The 23312-nt window shown below is 46.4% G+C and overlaps 1 protein-coding gene across 1 annotated transcript; it reads right to left on the bottom strand.

The window, feature by feature from the left end:
- Positions 1-325: 325 nt before the first annotated feature.
- Positions 326-22067, bottom strand: DRG2 (developmentally regulated GTP binding protein 2). Its single transcript, XM_040356408.1, has 13 exons — positions 21922-22067; positions 19487-19647; positions 18133-18222; positions 15962-16022; positions 15728-15818; positions 14354-14426; positions 14050-14140; positions 10190-10287; positions 7046-7122; positions 6288-6376; positions 4701-4759; positions 2460-2513; positions 326-519 (listed from the first exon to the last, which is right to left on the bottom strand). Exons 1-13 carry the CDS (start codon positions 21983-21985, stop codon positions 433-435), a joined length of 1095 nt encoding a protein of 364 aa, XP_040212342.1. The 5' UTR covers positions 21986-22067; the 3' UTR covers positions 326-432.
- Between the last annotated feature and the right edge of the window lie 1245 nt (positions 22068-23312).

Genomic DNA, 23312 nt, shown 5'->3' with positions numbered 1-23312 from the left:
AACCAATCAGCTTCTAACTTCAGCTTGTTCAATTGAGCTTTGGCAATAAAACCTGGAAGCCGATTGGTTTCTATGCAGAATCGTGTCTAATTTTGCCCTCTCTAGCTTTAGTAAAAAAAAGAACCCTCCTGGTGTATTTGTTTGCTAGAATAACAGTCACCTGAATTACCAATAAAGGACGAAGCATTCTGTTTCTTAAATGGCGTTACCCCAGAATGCTGCCATGTATTGCATCAGCATTTGCCTGGGGTAATTTGTAAAGCAGCAGCCATCTTTATCCCAGAGCCGCGCAGCCGACCACAGATTGCCGCACGTGAAACTTGAAGGGGTTAGAAGATTTTGCAGAGATGTTTATGGTTTCTTTTCTGGAAGGTGTAACATGACAAATAAAATGGCTTCTGTACATTTGCTAAATGGAGTGGCTCCGTTCTCTTATTTCTTGACTATCTGGATAACATCTTCATGCTCCATGTTGTGGGTGAGGCCTACTCTCTGAGGGCTGTATTTGGTGCTGGTCCCCTGCAGAGACATAATTAAAAAGTCTAAAAATAGCTGAAATAATAATAATAATAATAATAATAATAATAAAAAATCAACACATGGAACATAACTTATGGCCCGTACACATGATCCGAAAATAGGACGACAGATTGTCCGACTTTTTTCGCTTAATAGTCGCAAGTAGGAATTGAATAGGTTACTAAAGTAACGAAAATTCTCAGCAAAAAAAAAAAAAAAATCGGAGGTGATGTCATGTGTTGTAGTGTATTTGCATTGTATTGTATTTTCGGATGACAACTATACTCGTATAATCTGGTATCGTACAAGGAAAATTTTTGTGCTTGTCTGATCGAATAATTTGAGATGAATTGTGATCGGCTCTCGAAAGCTCTGTACCAACGATCCTATTATCGTACGATTTTTCCTCCGATGACAGTTTTCGTACGATACTCGGATCGTGTGTACAGGGGCATTAGGCTGGCCATACATTATACAATTTTTCTTTGGATTTACCAAAACCATATAATATATGAGGTCAAACCTAAAACACTTTCAATTTGTATGCAATCAGGCAGGCCCTTGCACTACATAGTTGAAGGTAGTGCATTCTAAACTGATTGAGAAAATTGCATAATTTATTGGCAGCTTTAGGCAGGTTGCAACTTTGATCGATGGATCGACTTGGGTACAATCAGCCTGCCCATAAATTATTTGAATCTCGACTTGTCCCTGCTGAATTGGGCCGAGATTCAAACTATCTATGGCTGGCTTAACAGTCACTAGATATGCCCCTTGTGCCGACTCCTCTTCTTGCAGTTGAAATCGTTCTCTGTCCCTGCCCCCACCACCCACTTTCACCCCTGTAATTTTCCAGTGGGGGGGAGGTTAATAAATTAAGGGGCCGTTACAGGCTCTCTTTAAAAGAGCCCAACTATGCCCACTTTTCCTACCTAGCTGCTCCATTCATAGAAGCCATACTACAGGATCTATGAATGGAGGGCTGGCGGATGATTGCTAGCTCAGCCCCCTCCATTCATGGATACTGTTTTATCCATAGAAGCTGTAAAAACTGGGAAAACTTATTGACTCGAGTATAAGCATAGGGTGTCCATCTGCATGCCTCACTCTGTCCATGTGCATGCCTCACTGTGCCCATGCCTAGACTGACGTTTTAACATGGGAGTCTATGGAAGGGGTGCCCAGCTTTGAAAAAAATCGGTGCTCCCCAGCCGTAGGTCCCCCAGACAACACACTTTGCACACTTGTAGATGAGAAATGGGGCTACATGTGTGCCAAGTTCCGGGTCCAGGGGACCTACGACCGGCCAATACCGGGTCCCCAAAATCACTGGAGAAATCACCATTTAACATGGGAGTCTACGGAAGGTGTGCCCGGCTTTGGAAAATCAGTGCTCCCCGGCCAACAAATTTTGCACACTTCTAGAGGAAAATGGGGCAACATGTGTGCCAAGTTTGGGGACCGGGTCCCCAAATTCTGGGAGATCAGGCACAAAAAGGTGACTCGAGTATAAGCTGAGGGGGGCATTTTCAGCACAAAAATATGTGCTGAAAAACTCGGCTTATACTCAAGTATATGCGATAAGTTAAAGAGGAACCCCCCATTATGTTGCACTTACCTGCAAAACAAAGCCTGCAATGTCCCTGCTGGTGGCCGCATCATCCCTCTTCTTTCTGGGACCGTGGACTCCGGCTCTGTGACTGGCTGGAGTCGCATGCGTCGTGCCCTTTCTTTAGCGTACATGCGCTGATGACGTCAGCGCAAGCATATATGGTATATTTACAGTACCTACAGGTAAGCCTTATTATAGGCTTACCTGTAGGTAAAAGTGGTGTTACTAAGTTTACAACCCCCTTGTGCTGATTTTTCTGTTTTTAAGTTAAGCTACATATAGGCTTTAAAGGGAGCAATTATTGTTAACTTTTGTGTGAGACACTTACCCAAACCAAAGCGTATTTAAACTGACCAGCGAGGGTCCGGTGAATCTGATGACACTGAAAATGTAAACAAAGCTGGTTTAATAGCGAGTCAAAGGGCAGAAAAATGTATATACTGCACAATAAATGGGGCCGTGACAGATAGAAAATGAAATTTTAAAAGGAAATGTGTTAACATATTTTGGTTAGTTTACTGTTAAAAACATTTTAATTACTTTTACATCAAATAATTATATAAATGATTACTTCTGAACATTCAATTGTATCACTTTTTGCCAGCATGCAGCAAAAGACAGAAATAACAGCAGTTATCGCCCAGCTAACGCTCTGGGACACATTTGGATGGTGGAGGAAGTCACATTATACACGGTGCAGACAAATTTCCAGAGGAGAGACAAACGTTTGTCGGGTTTAGTCATTTGTTCACAGGGAACCCTAAAAGCTTGCAGGCAGTGCTGGGCCTTCTAAAGAGAAAGCCCAGCATGGTTTGGAAACCAAGACTCATAGATGCACCCTGTGTTACAACACTTATTTGGTTTACTCCCTACATTCGCCAGTCAAAAAAGACACATGGGTAGCAAAGAAACCAATCTACTGATCAGCACTCTGCCTCTGATCCAAGCAAGTAACAGCCTGGGTGGTGTTAGGGTGCCTATTGATTAAGGCCTCATTTCACATGGGTGTACGGATTGGCGCGCACATGTGAATAAGGCTTTATAAGGAAGTTCTTTGTCCAGCAGCCTTTTCATAAAAATGAATGCTTAGTTTGATCAACAGTTCATGTTTTTTGCCCCACGCAGAGAGGAGGGGGAGATGAAGGGAAGGGAGATGAAGGGAAGGGAAGGGAAGGGAAGGGAGATGAAGGGAAGGGAAGGGAGAAGAGGGAGAAGAGGGGAGGAAAGGGGAAGGGAGAAGAGGGGAGGAAAGGGGAAGGGAGAAGAGGGGAGGAAAGGGGAAGGGAGAAGAGGGGAGGAAAGGGGAAGGGAGAAGAGGGGAGGAAAGGGGAAGGGAGAAGAGGGGAGGAAAGGGGAAGGGAGAAGAGGGGAGGAAAGGGGAAGGGAGAAGAGGGGAGGAAAGGGGAAGGGAGAAGAGGGGAGGAAAGGGGAAGGGAGAAGAGGGGAGGAAAGGGGAAGGGAGAAGAGGGGAGGAAAGGGGAAGGGAGAAGAGGGGAGGAAAGGGGAAGGGAGAAGAGGGGAGGAAAGGGGAAGGGAGAAGAGGGGAGGAAAGGGGAAGGGAGAAGAGGGGAGGAAAGGGGAAGGGAGAAGAGGGGAGGAAAGGGAGAAGAGGGGAGGAAAGGGGAAGGGAGAAGAGGGGAGGAAAGGGGAAGGGAGAAGGGAGAAGAGGGGAGGAAAGGGGAAGGGAGAAGAGGGGAGGAAAGGGGAAGGGAGAAGAGGGGAGGAAAGAGGAAGAGGGGAGGAAAGAGGAAGAGGGGAGGAGGGGAGGAAAGGGGAAGGGAGATGAGGGGAGGAAAGGGGAAGGGAGATGAGGGGAGGAAAGGAGAAGAGGGGAGGAAAGGAGAAGAGGGGAGGAAAGGAGAAGAGGGGAGGAAAGAGGAAGAGGGGAGGAAAGAGGAAGAGGGGAGGAGGGGAGGAAAGGGGAAGGGAGATGAGGGGAGGAAAGGGGAAGGGAGATGAGGGGAGGAAAGGGGAAGGGAGATGAGGGGAGGGGAGGGGGAATGGAGATGAGGGGAGGGGAGGGGGAAAGGGAGATGAGGGGAGGGAAAGATGGCGCCATACACCTCCAGCACTGTTAAATCAGGAGGGGAATACAGCAGTGAACAGGATTTTTAACTTGTTCAATCAACTGATCCTCCATGCTGAACAGTTTGCGAGAGGCTGACTGCAGGAACATGACCGAATTTGACTGAAAAAAAGCCGATGGGGTAGCTGTCATTTATGAATATTTCCATACAAGATGCGCACAACTTTCATTCGGGATTCACACATTTCAACCCAAATAGAAAACTGTGTGGATCTTGGGTGAAAGTTGTTTGAATCACGGATGAGAACATTTATATATAGAGCCCTTTGTGTCTTAAGTCAGCTATTTGGTTAATGGAAGTTCAGAAGTTATAATTTGCTCCAGGGAAAGAAACGGGTGGAAGCACGGGTGGGTGCGTTCCAGTGTACCACGTGGATAAACTTATATCATAATAATATACCAGTCAATACAAATACGTATTAAACATATCATAAGCAGATGGCATCTTATAGTCTTAAAAGAGCAACAAATATATATACTCACCACATGTTCCACAGAAGCCCCCTTTCTGAGGATAATTGCATCTGAAAAGTCCGGCCTCTCTGTAAGGAAACAGAAAGGAAATTCTTCTTGTAATTCGCATTGCAAATATGACCCAATTAATTCAGGTAAGGCACAGTGTTCCACGTGATGCAATTTCCCTGTGGTCAGAATGCACCAATAAGTCCGTGTAATTGGGAGAGTTTTCTGGGTCATGTGTCTAGGTTGGATTTGCTGTAAGTGAACAGATGCTCACCGGTCATCTCTACGATTCTCGGAGGCCCGGGCGCGACGTTGCGACGTCACGCCCGGCAGTTGTAAATACTGCCATATCCTCGGCTGGAGTCATAGGAATAAAAGTGATAAAAAAAATTTTTTAAAGGGAAAATGTAAAAATCAAAAAATTTAAATAAAATAAACAATAAAAAAAAATATTTTTTAACGCGCGCCCCCATCTCTGCGAGCTCAAACACAGAAGCAAACGCATACGTACGTCGCGCCCACATATGGAAATGGCATTCAAACCACACACGTGAGGTATCGCCACGAACGTTAGAGCGAGAGCAATAATTCTATACTGGGACCTCCTCTGTAACTCTAAATAGGCAATCTGTAAAAATAATTAAAGTGTTGCCTATGGAGATTTTTGAGTACCGAAGTTTGGCGCCATTCCACAAGCCTGCGCATTTTTTCAAGTTTGACATATTAGGTATTTACTCGGCGTAACATAATTTTTCACATTATACAAAAAAATTGGGCTAACTTAAAGCGGAGCTCCAGCCTAAAGTGGAACTCCCGCTGATCGGAACCCTCCCCCCCTCCGGTGTCACATTTGACACCTTTCAGGGGGGAGGGGGGTGCAGATACCTGTCTAAAGACAGATATTTGCACCCACTTCCGGCCACACAGTCTCGGGCAGACTACGGGCATTACGTCATCTCCCGTCCTCCCCCCGTTGTGCTCTGGGAACACTCGGCTCCCAGAGCACAGCGGGAGCCAATCAGTGGCGCAGCGCAACTCGTGCATGCGCCGTAGGGAACCGGGTAGTGAAGCCGGAGCGCTTCACTTCCTGGTTCCCTCAGTGAGGATGGCGGGGGGAGCAGCAGAGTGACAAGCGATCGCTCGTGCTCTGCTGCGGACGGCGCTGGACTCCAGCACAGGTAAGTGTCCTAATATTAAAAGTCAGCAGCTGCAGTATTTGTAGCTGCTGGCTTTTAATATTTTTTTTTCAGCGGACATCCTCTAAGTGTTTTTTTTTAATTCATTAAACCCCCCCCCCCCCCATTTTATTCCCTGGGGTCTCTGCTAAAAAAAACATATAGAATGTTTGGGGGTTCTGAGTAATTTTCGACCAAAATAATTATGGTTTTTACATGTAGGAGTGAAAGTGGATAATATAGCATGTCTGGAATTATTCTTTAATAGGTCATCTCAGTGTGGTCCAGGATTGGGCTCAGGTAATCATAAAAATAAAACATTTTTAAATGACCCATTACTGTCCTCCATATTTGCATAGTGACAATTTCACACTTATAGAGCTACAGGATGAAAGGGTGAAACTAAGATGTTAAACTTGTAGATGTTACTTACGCCCTCGCTTTTTGGTGAAGATACAAGTGAGTGCCAAATATTCCCACAGAGTTTCCAGCAAAAAGTCCAGATTGAGCTTCATCCCACAACTAAGGAAGAAACAAGGAGGAGGAGATGGTTAGGAAACATTCACAAAACACGTTGGTGGCACAAGAGCTGCAACTCTATAATCTATTCCAGAAAGGGCGCCATCTGCTCGTTTTAATGTCGCTGTTCCTGTGTTTGTATGGGTTCCCTTCAGGTACTTCCATCCAAAATCTAAAAGCAGGTTCAAGTGGTAGTAAACCGGGGGGGAAAAAATAAATAAAAATTGGGCTCCAGAAGGAAAATTACACAATGTGCTAGTATGCACCGTCACCGCTGTTGGTGCTTCCATCTTCACCCGGTCTTCCTTATGAATGGCGGAGCTGCGATGACGTCACTCCCACGCATGCACATGGGAGTCATGGCCATGGCACAAAGCCAGGGCCGATCCGCCCTATAGGCTCACTATGCAAGCCGCTTAGGGGCCCACAAAGCTGCGGAGGGCCCCCCAAATTACTAGAGGCCGCCGCCTGGTGAGAAGTCATTTTCGCCCCCTCACCCCGCTTTTTAACCTACTGGCAGCATGGGAGAAGAGGTAAGAAGTCACCACCCCCGCTTCTCACTTTAATGTAAGAAGTCATTTCCGACAGCAGAACACCCCCTCCCCCCGCTTCTCAACTTTAATGTGACATGTCACTGTCGGCGGCGTCGTATGTCCACAGCCCTGAGCTCACCTGATGACCACGCTGTGAGGTTGCCTGGCCAATCTGTCCACTTCCTCCATGGAGATCTGATCTATTTTGTTATATACCTGTAGAGACAAATAAAACAGAGACTACTAAAAGGACCACCAACCTTAAAGGGTATGTCAATTCTGACCTCAATCCGATAAAACACCTTTGGGATGAATTAGACCGGAGACTGTGAGGCCTTCTCGGCCAACATCAGTGCCTGACTTTACAAATGCGCTTCTGGAAGAATGATCAAACATTCCCATAGACACACTCCTAAACCTTGTGGACGGCCTTCCCAGAAGAGTTGAAGCTGTTGCAGCTGCAAAGGGTGGGCCAACTCAATATAGAACCCTATGGACTAATGCCGCGTACAGACGGTCATTTTTTGTGATGAAATAAAATGACATTTTTAAAAATGTCATTTAAAATGATCGTGTGTGGGCAAAATGTCATTTTATGTCTTCTGAAAAATGACAAAAAAAAAATTCGAACATGCTCGAATTTTTTATGTCATTTTTTAAAATGTCATTTTTTGTGTCATAAAAAATGATCGTGTGTGGGCAAAAATTACGTTTTAAACCCGCACATGCCCAGAAGCAAGTTTTGAGACGGGAGGTAAAACTACCATTCATAATGGAGTAAGCACATTCATCACGCTGTAACAGACAAAAAAGCACAAAACGTCTTTTACTAACAAGTAACCAGCTAAAAGCAGCCTCAAGCCGAATAGAACTTCCCCTTTAGAGTGCCGTCACTTTGTTCATCATTTTTCAAAACGATGGTGTGTATGCTACATCGTTTTTGAAAATGAAGTTTCAAAAATGTCGTTTTTTTTCATCACTTCAAACTTCATTTTTTTTCCATCGCAAAAAATGACCGTCTGTATGCGGCATAAGACTGGGATGCCATTAAAGCTCATGTGCGTGGAAAGGCAGGCGTCCCAATACTTTTGGTAATATAGCGTACTATTTCTGATGTGTGTGAAACCCAAAATCAATCCTCATTTTTATCCAGGTAGACAGTTTGACATTTTTGTGTAATGAAAACGGATCTCCACCTTTCCAGAGTCCTGCTAAAAATTGAAATTAGAAATCCTTACCCTTCCTCTTTTCCAGTTCACCTTCCCTACTGCGTTCCATCAAGGTGTATCAATCTCACTCAAGGAGACCTGACCTCTCAGCCATGTCACTCAGTGACAGCTGAAACCCCTCATCAAGGAAACCTGCCAGGACAAATTACATCTAAAACATTTATGGTGACCATTAAAAATATATAAGGATTGCCATAAACGTTATATTAGGCTTGCAGGTCCGGGGTGCTTTCCATACATTAGTGTGACCTCCACACTCCACCTAAAAACAGGAAACAAAACCTTCAGTAACAATCCATGCTCAGGGGCAGAATACCACTTTAACTGCTTTAAAGTGGTTATAAACCTTCACTTTTTTTCTTATTTTTATTTATAAAAAAAAAACATGCCTATACTTGCCTGCTCTGTGCAATGGTTTTGCACAGAGCAGCCATGATCCTCTTCTTCTGGGGTGCCTCGCTGGAACTCCAGGCCCCTCCTCTTTGTTCATCAGGTAACCCAATGGAAAGCCACTTTACCTGGGGGCCCTTGTGGGCTTGCTCCCGAGTCCATGCCTATACTTACCTGCTCTGTGCAATGGTTTTCCACAGAGCAGCTCCGATCCTCTTCTTCTGGGGTCCCCCGCTGGCACTCCAGGGCCCTCCTCTTCATCAGTTAACCTCAAAGTCGCTTTCCCTGGGGGCACCCGTGTGGGCTCGCTCCCGAGTCCCGCTGCTGTCTCTATTGACACAGACAGCGGGACTCGGCCCCGCCCCCTGCATCAGTCACTGCGCTCGTGCACATCGCTGGACAGGATCGGGCTCAGGAAAGAAAAAGGGGGGGGGGTCTGTGGGTCAAACATTCCCATAGACACACTCCTTAACCTTGTGGACAGCCTTCCTAGAAGAGTTAAATCTGTTATAGCTGTAAAGGGCGGGGCCAACTCAATATTGAACCCTACGGACTAAGACTGGGATGCCATTAAAGCTCATGTGCGTGTTAAGGCAGGCGTCCCAATACTTTTGGGAATATAGGCCCGGATTCACATACATTGGTGCATAATTATGCCGGCATAGCGTATCTAATATACGCTACGCCGACGTAGCGCAGAGAGGCAAGCACCGAATTCACAAAGCACTTGCCTCCCAAACTGCGCTGGGTTCACTCGGCGTAAGCCGAAGTGGGTGTAAAACATGCTAATGAGGCGTGACCCCATGCAAATGATGGGCCGAGTGCCATACAATTACTTAAAATGAACGGCGCATGCGCCGTCACGTGGACGTATCCCAGTGCGCATGCTCAGAATCACGTCGGAACTACTCCCTAAGATACGACGGATCACTGCCTACGACGTGAACGCAACCTACGCCCAGCCCTATTCATGTACTACATAAACGACGTAAAATACGATGGCTGTGTTCCCTGGTCCATACCTTAGCATTGGTTGTGCCTCATATATGGGGAATAACTTTACGCCGGACGTACGACTTACGCAAACCGCGTATATTATGCGCCGGGGCGCAAGTACGTTCGTGAATCGGCGTATCTCCCTCATTTGCATATGTGCATAGAAAATCCATGGGAGCCCAGCGTAAATATGCGCCTACGATACGCCGGCGTAGGCAAGTTACGGCGGTCGGATGAAGCCTATTTCTAGGCGTATCTCAGTTTGTGGGCACGGCGCACAGATACGACGGCGCATATTTACACTTACGCGGCGTATCTCGAGATATGTCGGCGTAAGTGCTTTGTGAATCCGGGCCATGGTGTATAAAGGGATGCAAGTCTTGGCGTTCTTATTTACATTTCTGGGATTTGGCGAGTACTTACAAGTAGCCTGCTACATGTTCCTAGTACTATACACTTTCAGGAGGCTTCCCTTCCATGACTTTTTCTCAACACCTGCAAAACCAAAGCATGCAAGAACCTGCACTAAGGCTTGCTACAATCTCTTTGTTGTAATATTTGGTCTGCTGGGGTGAATTTCTTGCATCTGAAGAAGGGACATCACAATAGGACTATATGTACTTGTCAGTCTAGAGTTAAAATCTTGTAAATAGGAAGTTCGGACTTACATAGAGGCAGGGCATGTACACCCTGTTCCCAACAATGACATCAATGAAGTCATCCGGACTGCAGTCTTCTCTGAACAGGATCTCTGCATTGAACATTTCTGGAGAGGGTAAGTTAAAGACTGTTCTACAGACAAAGCCTCAATCAGGGCAGATGTGACCACAAATGACCACCTGTTTTGGGGAAGACACAAGACACAAAAGCAGTGCTGTTTCCTATTGTGATCAATTAGATATTCTGTTCTGTTTTCCCAGTAAATAAAGGAACCAGACAGGTCACTATAGCAAACAACTCTGTTGTCTACTTCAAACATGTCCATTAATGCATGAATACATAAAGCAAAATCTAATAAAAGGTTAAAAGAGAGAAGTATGGGTTTAGTTTTTTTTCGACCCATGCTTACCTAGGTGGATGCTGCATCTGTCCCCCGACGCCTCTGCACTGAGAAGAAAGCGATCGAACACCAATGACCTCTTGGTTCTGACAGCTCCCCCGAGTAGAGAGCTGCTGACTGTCAATCAGTATCTCTCCGCTCTGTCCCCTCCTCGCTCACTGGAGGGCTGGGCTGTGGTGGGGCTGGGAGCAGCTGGTTAAAGCGGGGGTTCACCCTAAAAACAATTTTCTAACATTACATTGTGCTCACTCTCGACATTGACAGTACGCTGATGGGTAGTGAATCCCGCGGGAGTGGGCGTTCCTATGCACAGGCCAAGTGATTGACGTGATGACAAAAGCTTCCCCCCGGCGCATAAGGCGCGTCACGAGTTGCCGAAAGAAGCCAAACTGCAAATCGGCGCTATACGGCGCCTGCGCACTGACGTTCGACTTCTTTCGGCAAGTTGTGACGTGCCTTATGCGCCAGGGGTGAAGCTTTTGTCATCACGTCAATCACTTAGCCTGTGCATAGGAACGCCCACTCCCGCAGGAGCCACTGCCCCGAAGCCGGCGGGGAAAATAGCGATACAATGGTATGTACGGGGAAAAAAAAAAAAAAACAACATCAGCGTACTGTCAATGTCGAGAGTGAACACAATGTAATGTTAGAAAATAGTTTTTAGGGTGAACCTCCGCTTTAAAGCTCTCAGTGGCTCGCCAAGGCTGGATTCACACCTATGCATTTTTAGTGCTTTTTGAGGATTCTACAGAACATGTTCCATAGGCAACCGTGGCAAAAGTACTGCAGCGCACAAAGCACTAAAACTGCATAGATGTGGATCAAGCCTAATAGGCCGAGAGGGGTGTTAGGGGTTTCTGAGATGTCACAGAACGAATTGGACTCCTGTGATCCATAGGAGAAGTACAGCCAAACGAGCTTTGGCTATACTTCTACTTTAACAAATCAGCACTGCTTCCATGACTTGCGACTCTGTATCTAAAATAAAAGTACACAAAGAAGGCTTCCCTGAAAACTGGGTAGTCGAGACCTCTCCCACTCTTCCGATCCTGTCTCCATTAACCGATTGCCGACCGTGTCCTGCACATATACGTCGGCAGAATGGCACGGCTGTGCAAAGAAACGTTTAATCACATTACTTTGAATTTCGCACCGTGCAGGCACACGCCCCTACCGCAAGCTCCGTGCCCACGGACTCGGTGTCCGCCAGTGTCCTGCGATCAGGTCACAGAGCGGCAGAACGAGGAGAGGTAGTGTAAACAAGGCCTCTCCAGTTCTGCCTAGCGACAGGACACTGATCGTCTGCTCCCTCTCATCGGGCGCAGCGATCAGTGTTGTGTCACAGTAAGCCCTGCCCCCACACAGTTAGAATCACTCCCTAGGTCACACTTAGATCGCTGTATAAATGTAAATGGTCCCAAAATAGCGTCAAAAGTGTCCGCCAAAATGTTGCAGTCACGATAAAAAAAAAAATTGCTGAAAATTGTTAATAAAATGTCATAAAACAGTCCCCTATTTTGTAGACACTATGGGCCAGATCCACAGAGCAAGTACGCCGGCGTATCTACTGATACGCCGGCGTACTTTCAAATTTCCTGCGTCGTATCTTTAGTTTGAATCCTCAAACCAAGATATGACGGCATTTGGGTAAGATCCGACAGGCGTACGGCTTCGTACGCCTTCGGATCTTAGATGCAATACTTCGGCGCCCGCTGGGTGGAGTTTGCGTCGTTTTCCACGTCGGGTATGCAAATTAGCGATTTACGACGATCCACGAACGTACGCGCGGCTGTCGCATTTTCTAACGTCGTCTGTAGTCGGCTTTTTCCGGCGTATAGTTAAAGATGGTATTTTGAGGCGTATACATAGACTTGCCATGTTAAGTATGGCCGTCGTTCCCGCGTCGAAATTTGAATTTTTTTTTTTTGCGTAAGTCGTCCGTGAATAGGAAAGGACGTAAGTCACGTCGAAGTTCAAAAAATGACGTCGTTGCGACGTCATTTCGTGCAAAGCACGGCGGGAAATTTCGAAACGGAGCATGCGCAGTTCAATCGGCGCGGGGACGCGCTTCATTTAAATGAATCACACCCCCAACCAGCCGATTTGAATTCCGCCGCCAGAAATACACTACGCCGCCGTAACTTACGGCTCAAATTCTTCCTGGATTCGACTTAGAGCCAGGTAAGATACGGCGGCGTAGTGTATCTCTGATACGCTGCGCCGTTCTACATGTATGTGGATCTGGCCCAGAATGTCTGACTAAAAGATGTGTTTTGAGGGGGCTCGTTAGGAACCATTGTATAATGTTGTGGGTGGAGTCGAGTCATTGTTCATTTTGGTTACTAACTGTATATAAGAGCCTGATTTTCTCATTAAAGAGTCTATTCGTTTTGAACCTCTAACAGAGCTGTGTCTCGTTACTGGGGGAATTCGTATGGGTCGTGTTCGCCGGATTGTGGAGTGTCGATAGCTGTCTTGGGGTCGGAATGGAATATCTTAAACAGCGTTAACCCCTGTCCCATTTGGGGTTCCGTTACAGACCCCATACAAACTATTAGATTTTCTGCAGATTTTTGTCTTCAGATTTACCAAAACCATGCAGTACAAGGGCCTGCCTGATTTCATACAAATTGAAACTCTTAAGGTTTGACATTATATGGTTTTGGTAAATCTGAAAACAAAAATCTGCAGAAAATCTAATATGTATCGTATTTACGCTACGCCGCCTTAAGTCAGAGAGGCAAGTACTGTATTCACAATGAGGATGGGGGCATGTTTTATGTAAATTACTCGTGACCCGACATGATTGACGTTTTTTTTTAAACGGCGCATGTGCCGTCCGTGGACACATCCCAGTGTGCATTGCTCCAAAGTACGCCGCAAGGACGTATTGGTTTCGACGTGAACGTAAATTACGTCCAGCCCTATTCACGGACGATTTACGCAAACGACGTAAAATTTTCAAATTTCGATGCGGGAACGACGGCCATACTTAACATTGACTAGGCCAGCTATTTGATGGGATAACTTTAAGCCGGAAAACGCCTTACGTAAACGGCGTATCTTTACTGCGACGGGCGCACGTACGTTTGTGAATCGGCGTATCTAGGGATTTACATATTCTCTCTGAATCTGGCCAATAGTGTGTATGGGGCTTTAGTCTTGAATTCCACTTTAACTTTACTTCTTGTATAGAGTCTTTCAATGGTTGGTAAATTTTAACAGACGACTCTACATGGGAATGCTTGGCATAAGAAACTGGCACCTTTGCCATACACCAGTTTGTAAAGTAAACAGCAACATGCAAATCCCTTCAAATTCTGCTAATGAACAATTCACAACTCTCCTTACTGAAAGGTATGATCATTTCTTTTGCACCTGACAGGAGAAACAATGTTTTGCATCAAATACTTGCACCGCTTTGAGTTATTTTATTGTCCCTTTTATTATTTTTGGCAAAAAGGATACTATATTCATGAAGAATGAGTTGCACCAGCTTTTCAGAGCACTGAGTGAGAGGTAAAGTAGAGTTGAATGAGATTCCTCCTCCTTTCTTGGGCTGCAAGGAAAAACATGACGTAGATAAAATTAGTCATTACATACGTAGATTGAATTACTCATTACATAAAATCTTTTTAGCCAAAGAAGAGTTATTTGCAAGAAAGAAAAAAAAAAAAAAACGACTTTTCAGATCCTCATCAATTCAGTCCTTTTAATGAACAATTCTGAGTCATCTGTCAGTGACAAAGTGCATTATAAGCCGATCACCCACCTTGAAATATATATTAGGCTTTTCCTTGTTCAGTCGGATGCCCACCGATTCCAACTCTTTCTCCAGCAGAGATCTGATACAGAAAAAACATGACATTAAAAAAAAGGTTGCAGTTGACTATGACATTAAGGCTGCATTCACACCTAGGCGTTTTGTCGCCTGAAGCATGAAGCTCCAAAACACTAGAGGGGAAAAAAATACATTATTCTCAATGGAGATTGTTTACATCTCCACTCCAAAACGCCCGACGCCGAATGCCTGAAGCTCAAACAAGTTCTGGACCCTTTTTTTGTCGCTCGAATTGGAGCGTATTTGGGCATTTTTCTGTTTTAAACATTGGAGACCCTAGACCTGTCCAAAATCGCGGTAAAAAACGCCGCGACAAATCACGGTAAAAAAACGCCGCAAATATTGTGGCAAAACGCTACGCTCAGGTGTGAATGCAGCCTACAGGTCTGCCCAATAAAAAAATAAAATGCCAGCAGCTACACACACTGCAGCTTCTGGCTTTTAATAATAGGACACTTACCTGTCGGCACTACAGCTGATGTTTCCATCAGCTGCTGCCGCCGCCATCGCGGGTGAGGGGACCTGGCAGTGTAGCCTTACGGCTTCACACTGGTAACCCTACTGCGCATGTGCAAGTCCCCGCTCCTCTCTCCTACTGGCCGCGGACAGAGGGAGTAGGAGGGAGCCCCGCGTTGATGTCACTAGCCGCAGCCCAGACTCCTGGAAGTGGGAAAGTATACCCATCAAAGACAGGTATCCTGTCCCCCCTTCGCACCGAAAAGTGCCAATTGTGGCAGTGGAGGGGGAGAGGAGAATAATGAGCAGACGTTCCACACTGGAGCGGTTCGCTGGCAGGGCGTCAGAAAAAGTCCTGCCAGCAGCTTCTTTGCAGCGCATTAGGAGCAGTGAACTCACCGGTCCTAAAGCACCCCTGCCCATTGAAATCAGTGGGCAGCGACACCGAACCGCCGGCAAAGTGCTGCTGTAGCGGCGCTTTTAACCCTTTTTCGGCCGCTAGTGAGGGTTAAAGGCAGCCCGCTAGCAGATGAAATGCACCACAAAAACGACAACACCCGGGTGCTTTCAGTGTGAAAGCAGCCTAAGTCACATAGAAGAGTTTCACACATCTTACCTGTGCTTAATCATGATTAAGCACAGGTCAGATGTGTGAAACATGTCTACGTGACTAATACATGGTGTCCTTTGTGTATCCTGTTTGTTTTCAATAAAAGGCATTTTTTTTTTGGAACCTTTTGGATGTGCAGCCATTTCTTCTTTTTCTCACCTTGCCTCAGTACTTCTCCCAAGAGCCAAAAAAAAAGAAGAAGAATAGAGTGTTATGGGTGACTTCATGAACCTACTGACCTTTGGACCTCACCCTTTGTAGCGTCCAACATCATGATGACAACGTCCGATGTTCGAGCCACGGCGATTACCTGCCGTCCTCTTCCCTTCCCTGAAACATAACAATAAATGTTTAAAGTCACATCTATCATGTAAGGGAGGGTCTGTTAGCCCTAAACATGGCACCCAAATGGCAATCAAGCCAGGGCTATAAAACAGACAATCGTCAAGTAATAAGCCATGTGATGATCTTACCCTGGGATGCCCCTTCAATGATTCCGGGAAGATCTAGTAGCTGTATGTTTGCTCCTTTGTACTGAAAACAAAAAGAAAGGAAATAATAAAACAAAAAAAAGATAGAAACATTTTATTCAGCCTCCTGACTGTGATATGCCCCCTGTGGGCATAAACTCCCATGCATGAATTTTACCTATAATAAGGCTTACCTATGGGTACTGTAAATATACCTGAAAAAAAATAAAAAAAATAAACTACTACTGCTTTAAAGGGGTTTTAAACCCTCGTGGTTTTTCACCTTAAAGGATTCTATGCATTAAGGTGAAAAACCTCCTGTGCTGCAGCAGACCCCCATTTTTCTTACCTGAGCCCGATCGTTCCAGCGATGGGGACGAGCACAGCAGCTCCAGCTGCTGTCTCGGGTCCTCATTGGATAGACTGATTGCAGCAGGAGTCATTAGCTCCCGCTGCTGTCAATCAAATCCAGTGACATGGGAGCCAAGGGGCGGGGCCGAGTCCTGCTGGCTGTGTCATTGGAGCAGCAGGACTCGGGAGCGCACCGCACGAGTGCCCCCATGGAATTCAGCTCTCCGTTGGGGCACTTCGCTGAAAAGGAGGAGCAGGACCACCCTTGCACAGAGCAGGTTAGTATGACATGTTATTTAAAAAAAAAAAAAAAAAAATTAACCTTTACAATCAACCAAGTCCACACACACAATGCCCTTGGCTAAATGTTAATTGCAATCACAGCAGAGAAGTAGGAATGCGCACCTGTAAATGCTCCTAGTTCTCAGACCTGTCTAAACTGACAAAGTTATATTTAGTTAAAGCTTTAGTAAAGGAAAAAAAATGTTTCCTTAAAAATAACAAACATGTTATACTTACCTCCTCTGTGCAGTTCATGTGGTCCCGATCCATGTCTTCTGGGGTCCCTCGGCGGCTGTCTCTGGTCCTCCCCGCAAGTACTGACCACAGTCATGCGAGAGCGCGCATGGTGGCGAGTAATTGCAGGCTCGCTCCCGTGATACAGCGAGCGGCCGTAGCCGCTCACTGTATAACTTGGCCCCGCCCCTCAGTGTGCCACGTCACTGGATGTGATTGACAGCAGCGCCAGCCAATGGCTGCGTTGCCCTCAATCCATCCGCTCTAGCCAATCAGCGGCCAGGCTGAGCGGCGAAGAGGATCTCGTGACCGAGCGCGGGACTTTCAAGGGGTCAGGTACGTATAACGGGGGCTCCAGCAGCATCAGATGTTTTTTTACCTTAATGCATAGATTGCATTAAGGCAGTGTTTCTCAATTCCAGTCCTCAGGCCCCCCCAACAGGTCAGGTTTTCAGGATTTCCATTATTTTGCACAGGTGATTTGATCAGTTTCACCGCCTTAGTAATCACCACAGCCTTTTCATCTGAGGGAAATCCTGAAAACCTGACCTGTTGGGGGGGCCTGAGGACTGGAATTGAGAAACACTGCATTAAGGTGAAACATTTTTTACTTTACAACTCCTTTAAATTGATACCGATGATAAAATTAGTTTTGGGCATCTAAGCATCAATGACTTTCACAATTTTTTTGTGAGGAGTGCTATACAAAAAAAAAAAAGGAATTATTTTTGTAATTGCCTCTGTCTTTAAAGAGTTTGTTAACCTAAAAAAAAAAGAAAAATGGATCCTGCTCCTTTAAAAGCATGTCATACAGCCCAGTGCTTGTGCTGTGTAATTTGGCCCCCTGTATCACCTGGCTGATCCTGCCTGCCTATGCCCTCACGCCTGTAAATTGACCACGGTATATCATGGCTGCTGAGCCTCGACACCGTGGTCAATTTATGTGCCTCCATCAGCCGCTACTATCTGTAGCACTCCTGTGTGCTCCTCCCCCTCCCTGTCTGTCAGCTCTATGCGATGTGACATTTACAGGGTTAAAACAGACAAAGGAACAGGCGACATATCACCCCATCCACTTGTATGGGTTGCATTCAGTGGTTGGAACTGCCCAAGGAACGAGACAGGAGATACGATTCTTGCCACACAGCAAGTGTACAACTCCATCCAGCTTCCTTTGCAGCTTAGGAGGGGGGCGGACGGACGGTTAAGGAGGTTGGTAAAAACGTGGCTCAACCACCTGCTGTTTACCGCCCCTCAACCACAAGTGTAAACTTAGCCTTATAAATTCCGTTAAAAGGCATGCTCACCTCTATCACTCCAGGAATGCAGGTCAGGGTGGTGAACTCATAAGAAGCAGCCTCGCTGGCTGTGGATGTCATTAAGCTCAAGAAGGTGGACTGCAATAAAAAAAAGAAAGTCAAGATATAATAAAATGAATAATATACAAATATATAATACATTTTCTTTTTACAAATATATTACACAAATAAATATATATATATATATATATATATATATATATATATATATATATATATATATATATACATATATATACACACACACACACACACACACACACAAATATATAAGTGAATATTCTACAAATATATAATAAACTCTTTACAAATAAATTATACCGTATTTTTCGGCGTATATCGCGCACTATTTTCCCCTTAAAATAAGGGGAAAATCGTGGGTGCATGATATACGCCGATAGCCGCTTCCCGCGCTCAGTTTGAAATCCTGCGCCGACATATACCGAGTGCAGTACACTCGGGTACATTCGGCTAGGCTCGGCTTCGCTCGTGCTCACGCATAAACGTCACAGAGCGTGAGCGCGAGCAACTCGGTATATGTCGGCGGAGGCGTTCGAACTGAGCGCGGGAAGCGGGGACTCGAATTGAGGCGCGTGCTGGAGAAGCCAGGAGGACACCATCGAGGCCGCAGACGGACGCCGGACCGGACGATGGATGCTTGGAAGACACCAAAACTGTAAGTAATAAAATCATATAACATTTTTTTTTTACAGGAATTTCGGGGGCAACTTAAGGGGTGCGCGGTATACGCGGGAGCGCGTTATACCGCAATAAATACAGTAAATAAATAATATACAAATATAAAATAAATGATTATACAAATATACAATAAATTTATATTATACAAATATATAATTATTTATATACTCAATGAATAATATACAAATATATACAATAAATATATATAATAATATACAAATATATAATAAATTATTATTAAACAAATATATAATAAATTATTATTATACAAATATAAAATAAATAATATAGAGTATACTGCAACCTCTGCTGTAATTTTTAAGGAAGCCAAGGAGATCAGGGAATGTGCAATACACAGGCAGGGTGCTTCTTAGGAGGTAACAGCGCTTCTATATCGATCCTTGTATCAGATGGACAAATATCACTATGGATGGACAGACACCTACCAACAGACAGCCATGGCACTACAATGACCACCACACCAGAGATCTAAGCCCTAGTAAAACATCTCCCCAGCTAGTACACTAGAGATCCAGATGGTAGCCCTCCATCTGTCCGAATCTCTTGATGCCTAAAATTCAGGAGCCATTTCAGTGTACGATGCATTAAAAAGGTAGTGAACTAGAAATGAGCATATACCGACCTTACCCACAGAGGGGAACCCGATCAGTGCCACCCGGGCATCTCCAGATTTCATAACATCGAAGCCCTCTCCCTTGGCGGCCGCCGATTTGGACGGCTCTAGAAGCTGGGCGCGGTACTTGGCGAGTTTAGCCTTCAGCAGACCCAGATGGTATTCAGTAGCTGGAAGAGCAAGAAGGAAGTGGGTCACATGACACGTACGCCATTAAAGCATCACATCCAAAATCCAACACGTTATTTTTTAACCGCGTACCTAATTTTACCTTGCAATAGTTTTCACATCAAAATGTCCAAGCCGGAAAAATAAATGTCACACTGGTAGGGGATCACTAGCTGCCAACTGTCCACAAATGTACAGAGCAGTTTAAATGTTTGCCGCCCGCGCCATTGACAGGCGGGCGGGAACCCTATTGTTCTATGAGAATGTCATACGACGTCCTCCCGAGAACAAGCTGCGGTCCAGCGCGTTCTGTCACCTGCTGCGTCCATTGACACAGCAGAAGACTGATCACTATACCAGGCTGCTGCCAGTAACAAAGTGATCGTTGTGACCAATCACAGCAGATCACATGACAGTTGTAAACAATGAATGGCTTCCTTTCATGCAATTTATTGTATACAATTGCATGGCTAGCTGTGATTGGTCACAGTGATCACATGGTACAGACAGGGACAATCACAGCCCATTTGTACCATGTGATCATTCACAGCTAATCACAACAATACACAGCTGTCTACATTCTGTCATTCAGTACAGATATTTGCTTATAGCATTTGGCACCTTTCAGGGGGAGGGGGGACAGCATACCCGTCTTTACAGGTATCCTGCTCCCACTTCCGGGAGCCTCAGTCGCGGGTATTTGCGTCACGGCTGGGGCTTCCTCCCCCGGCTGCCCGGCCAGTCGGATAGGAGCCTCGCGCATGCGCATTAGGGTTCTTATTCTTTGCTAAATAAAAAAGTCAGGGAAAAAAAGTTTTTCTTAGTTTTCTGTTATAAAATGTTGTAAATAAAGTTTTCTTCTTCACTGAAGGGCACTAATAAGGCAGAACGGACGGGGCACAGAAAGGCAGAACGGACGGGGCACGGAAGGGCAGAACGGACAGTGCACGGAAGGGCAGAACGGACGGGGCACGGAAGGGCAGAACGGACGGGGCACGGAAGGGCAGAACTGCCGGGGAACGGAAGTGCAGAACAGCCGGGGCACGGAAGGGCAGAACGGACGGGGCACGGAAGGGCAGAACTGCCGGGGCACGGAAGGGCAGAACAGCCGGGGCACGGAAGGGCAGAACGGACGGGGCACGGAAGGGCAGAACGGACGGGGCACGGAAGGGCAGAACGGACGGGGCACGGAAGGGCAGAACGGACGGGGCACGGAAGGGCAGAACGGACGGGGCACGGAAGGGCAGAACGGACGGGGCACGGAAGGGCAGAACGGACGGGGCACGGAAAGGCAGAACGGACGGGGCACGGAAGGGCAGAACGGACGGGGCACGGAAGGGCAGAACGGACGGGGCACGGAAGGGCAGAACGGACGGGGCACGGAAAGGCAGAACGGACGGGGCACGGAAAGGCAGAACGGACGGGGCACGGAAAGGCAGAACGGACGGGGCACGGAAAGGCAGAACGGACGGGGCACGGAAAGGCAGAACGGACGGGGCACGGAAAGGCAGAACGGACGGGGCACAGAAGGGCAGAACGGACGGGGCACAGAAGGGCAGAACGGACGGGGCACAGAAGGGCAGAACGGACGGGGCACAGAAGGGCAGAACGGACGGGGCACAGAAGGGCAGAACGGACGGGGCACAGAAGGCCAGAACAGACGGGGCACAGAAGGGCAGAACGGACGGGGCACAGAAGGGCAGAACGGACGGGGCACAGAAGGGCAGAACGGACGGGGCACAGAAGGGCAGAACGGACGGGGCACAGAAGGGCAGAACGGACGGGGCACAGAAGGGCAGAACGGACGGGCATGAATCTGCCACAGCAGTGCGGTGCCAATCACATGCGATATCTAACATTGCACCAGTGTGAACCCAGCCTGAGTGTTTTGTAAAACGCACGCAAAACTTTATTGCCAACGGCCCCCTTAACGCTGCAAGAAGACGCACAGAAGCGGTTCAAAACCGCACAATGCTCAATGCACTAGCTGTGCAGGGGTGAGCCTGTTGTAATGAATAGGCTGAACGTAGCTCAATTCTTATTAGGTGTGAATGCAGACTAATGCAACATACAAGGATAGTGAAGTGTGAATGGGCCCCTAGACACTGACTGCACTCCCTCCCCCAATTTCCCTGGTCACAGCAGGTGTCTGAGGAACTACAACTCCCAGTAATCCCAAGCCATGCTGGCAATTGTATTCCCCCCACACAGTTGGAGTACCAAGCACACACATGGTCATCTTCCCCTCCCCCCGTTATGGTAGGCCCTTCCCCCACCTTTATTCTTCTGGGTCCTGGCAATCTCCTTCTCGATCTCTGAGATCTTCTCTAGGATCCCCATGTCTGCGGCCTGCCACCTGAACACCCGCACCGCAAAGAGCACGGTACTCAGAAGCCGGGGAACAGGGCGGAGATAGGCCACTGCTGTCATCACTCCGCGCAGCCGCTCCGACGGCCATCTTTGATGAGGGCAATGTGCCCACAGGCTAAAGTTTCTGCCGTTCTCTCATAAAAAACAAAACAGGCCAACGGAAAGAAAATGCAGCTAACAATATGGCATGCAAAAGGCTTTTAGATGTCAGCAGTTTCTGGCCAGAAATAAAATAAAACCCGAGCTGTCCTGAGAACACTAGTTTAGACCTCTTTCACACTATGGCCCTTTTCAGGCACTTTTTTGTTTAAAAAAAGTGCCTGAAAAGCTCACGAAAAACCTATTTCCATTAAGATAAGTAACTGCTTTCACACTGGGGCGGTGCGATAGCGGGGAGATGAAAAAAAAAAAAGCATCTTTGGAGCATGTTTGGAGAGTAAAAAAAATAAATAAAAAAAAGTGCCTCAAAAGTGTCCCACTCCGTTGAAATGAATGGGAAGTGCACAAAAAGCGCCTCCAAAATGGTTCTTTTGGTTCTAACGCCTCAAAAGCCCCCAGCATTTTATGAGCAGTTTTCCAGCGCCACAGAGTGAAAGGAGTCTAATGCCACGTATACACGATCGGTTCATCCGATGAAAACGACCGATGGATTTTTTTATTAGATATCTGATGAAGCTGACATCTGATCGTGTCCAACGCGGTGACGTAAAACACGACGACGTTCAGAGAAAAATGAAGTTCAATGCTTCCGAGCATGCGTCGACTTGATTCTGAGCATGCATGGATTTTTGACCGATGGATTTCCCCACAGACGATTGTTTTTTTATATAGTTTTTTTAACCATCAGAAAATTTTAAAACAGGTTCTATTTTTTTTTACTGATGGGAAAAAAAAAACGATGGGGCCCACACACGATCGGTTCGAACCGTTTTCATCAGACAGACAAACCGATCGCGTGTACAGTAGGGTAACCAGACATCCCCAGTTTCAGGGGACAGTCCCCTGATTGAGGACACTGTCCCCGGACCAAGTTTGTCCCTGGTTTTGTCCCCAATTGGAATTAATAGGGGGCAGGGGCAATTTCAAAGACAATCAGTGCAGAATTAAAAAAAAAAAAAAAAAATAGAATTCCCCCCCCCCCCCCCCTGCTCCGCCGTGTCTACTACCATAGGAGGGTTATATTTTTCCCATTATCTGTGCCCCTTTCTGATGATCATGTGCTGGTCTGAGCGGAGGGAATATTTCTTCAGTTTCGGGCGCATGCCCATTCAGCTGCGCTCGCATGTTCTTCTGCCTT

This window comes from Rana temporaria, chromosome 6 (assembly GCF_905171775.1).
Source record: "Rana temporaria chromosome 6, aRanTem1.1, whole genome shotgun sequence".
Taxonomy (NCBI): Eukaryota; Metazoa; Chordata; class Amphibia; order Anura; family Ranidae; genus Rana; species Rana temporaria.
The sequence above is the reverse complement of the archived record's forward strand: the minus strand, read 5'-3'. Positions and strand labels throughout refer to the sequence as shown.

What these genes read in the sequence shown, in the direction of transcription:
- DRG2 (XM_040356408.1), bottom strand. Translation starts at nt 21,985, where the DNA reads ATGGGGATCCTAGAGAAGATCTCAGAGATCGAGAAGGAGATTGCCAGG. An exon ending in GGTTCCCCTCTGTGGGTAAG is followed by an intron (nt 18,223 to 19,486) that starts GTCGGTATATGC and finishes TTTTTATTGCAG; the next exon opens with TCCACCTTCTTGAGCTTAAT. An exon ending in ACTCATTCTTCATGAATATA is followed by an intron (nt 10,288 to 14,049) that starts GTATCCTTTTTG and finishes TACCCTCTCCAG; the next exon opens with AAATGTTCAATGCAGAGATC.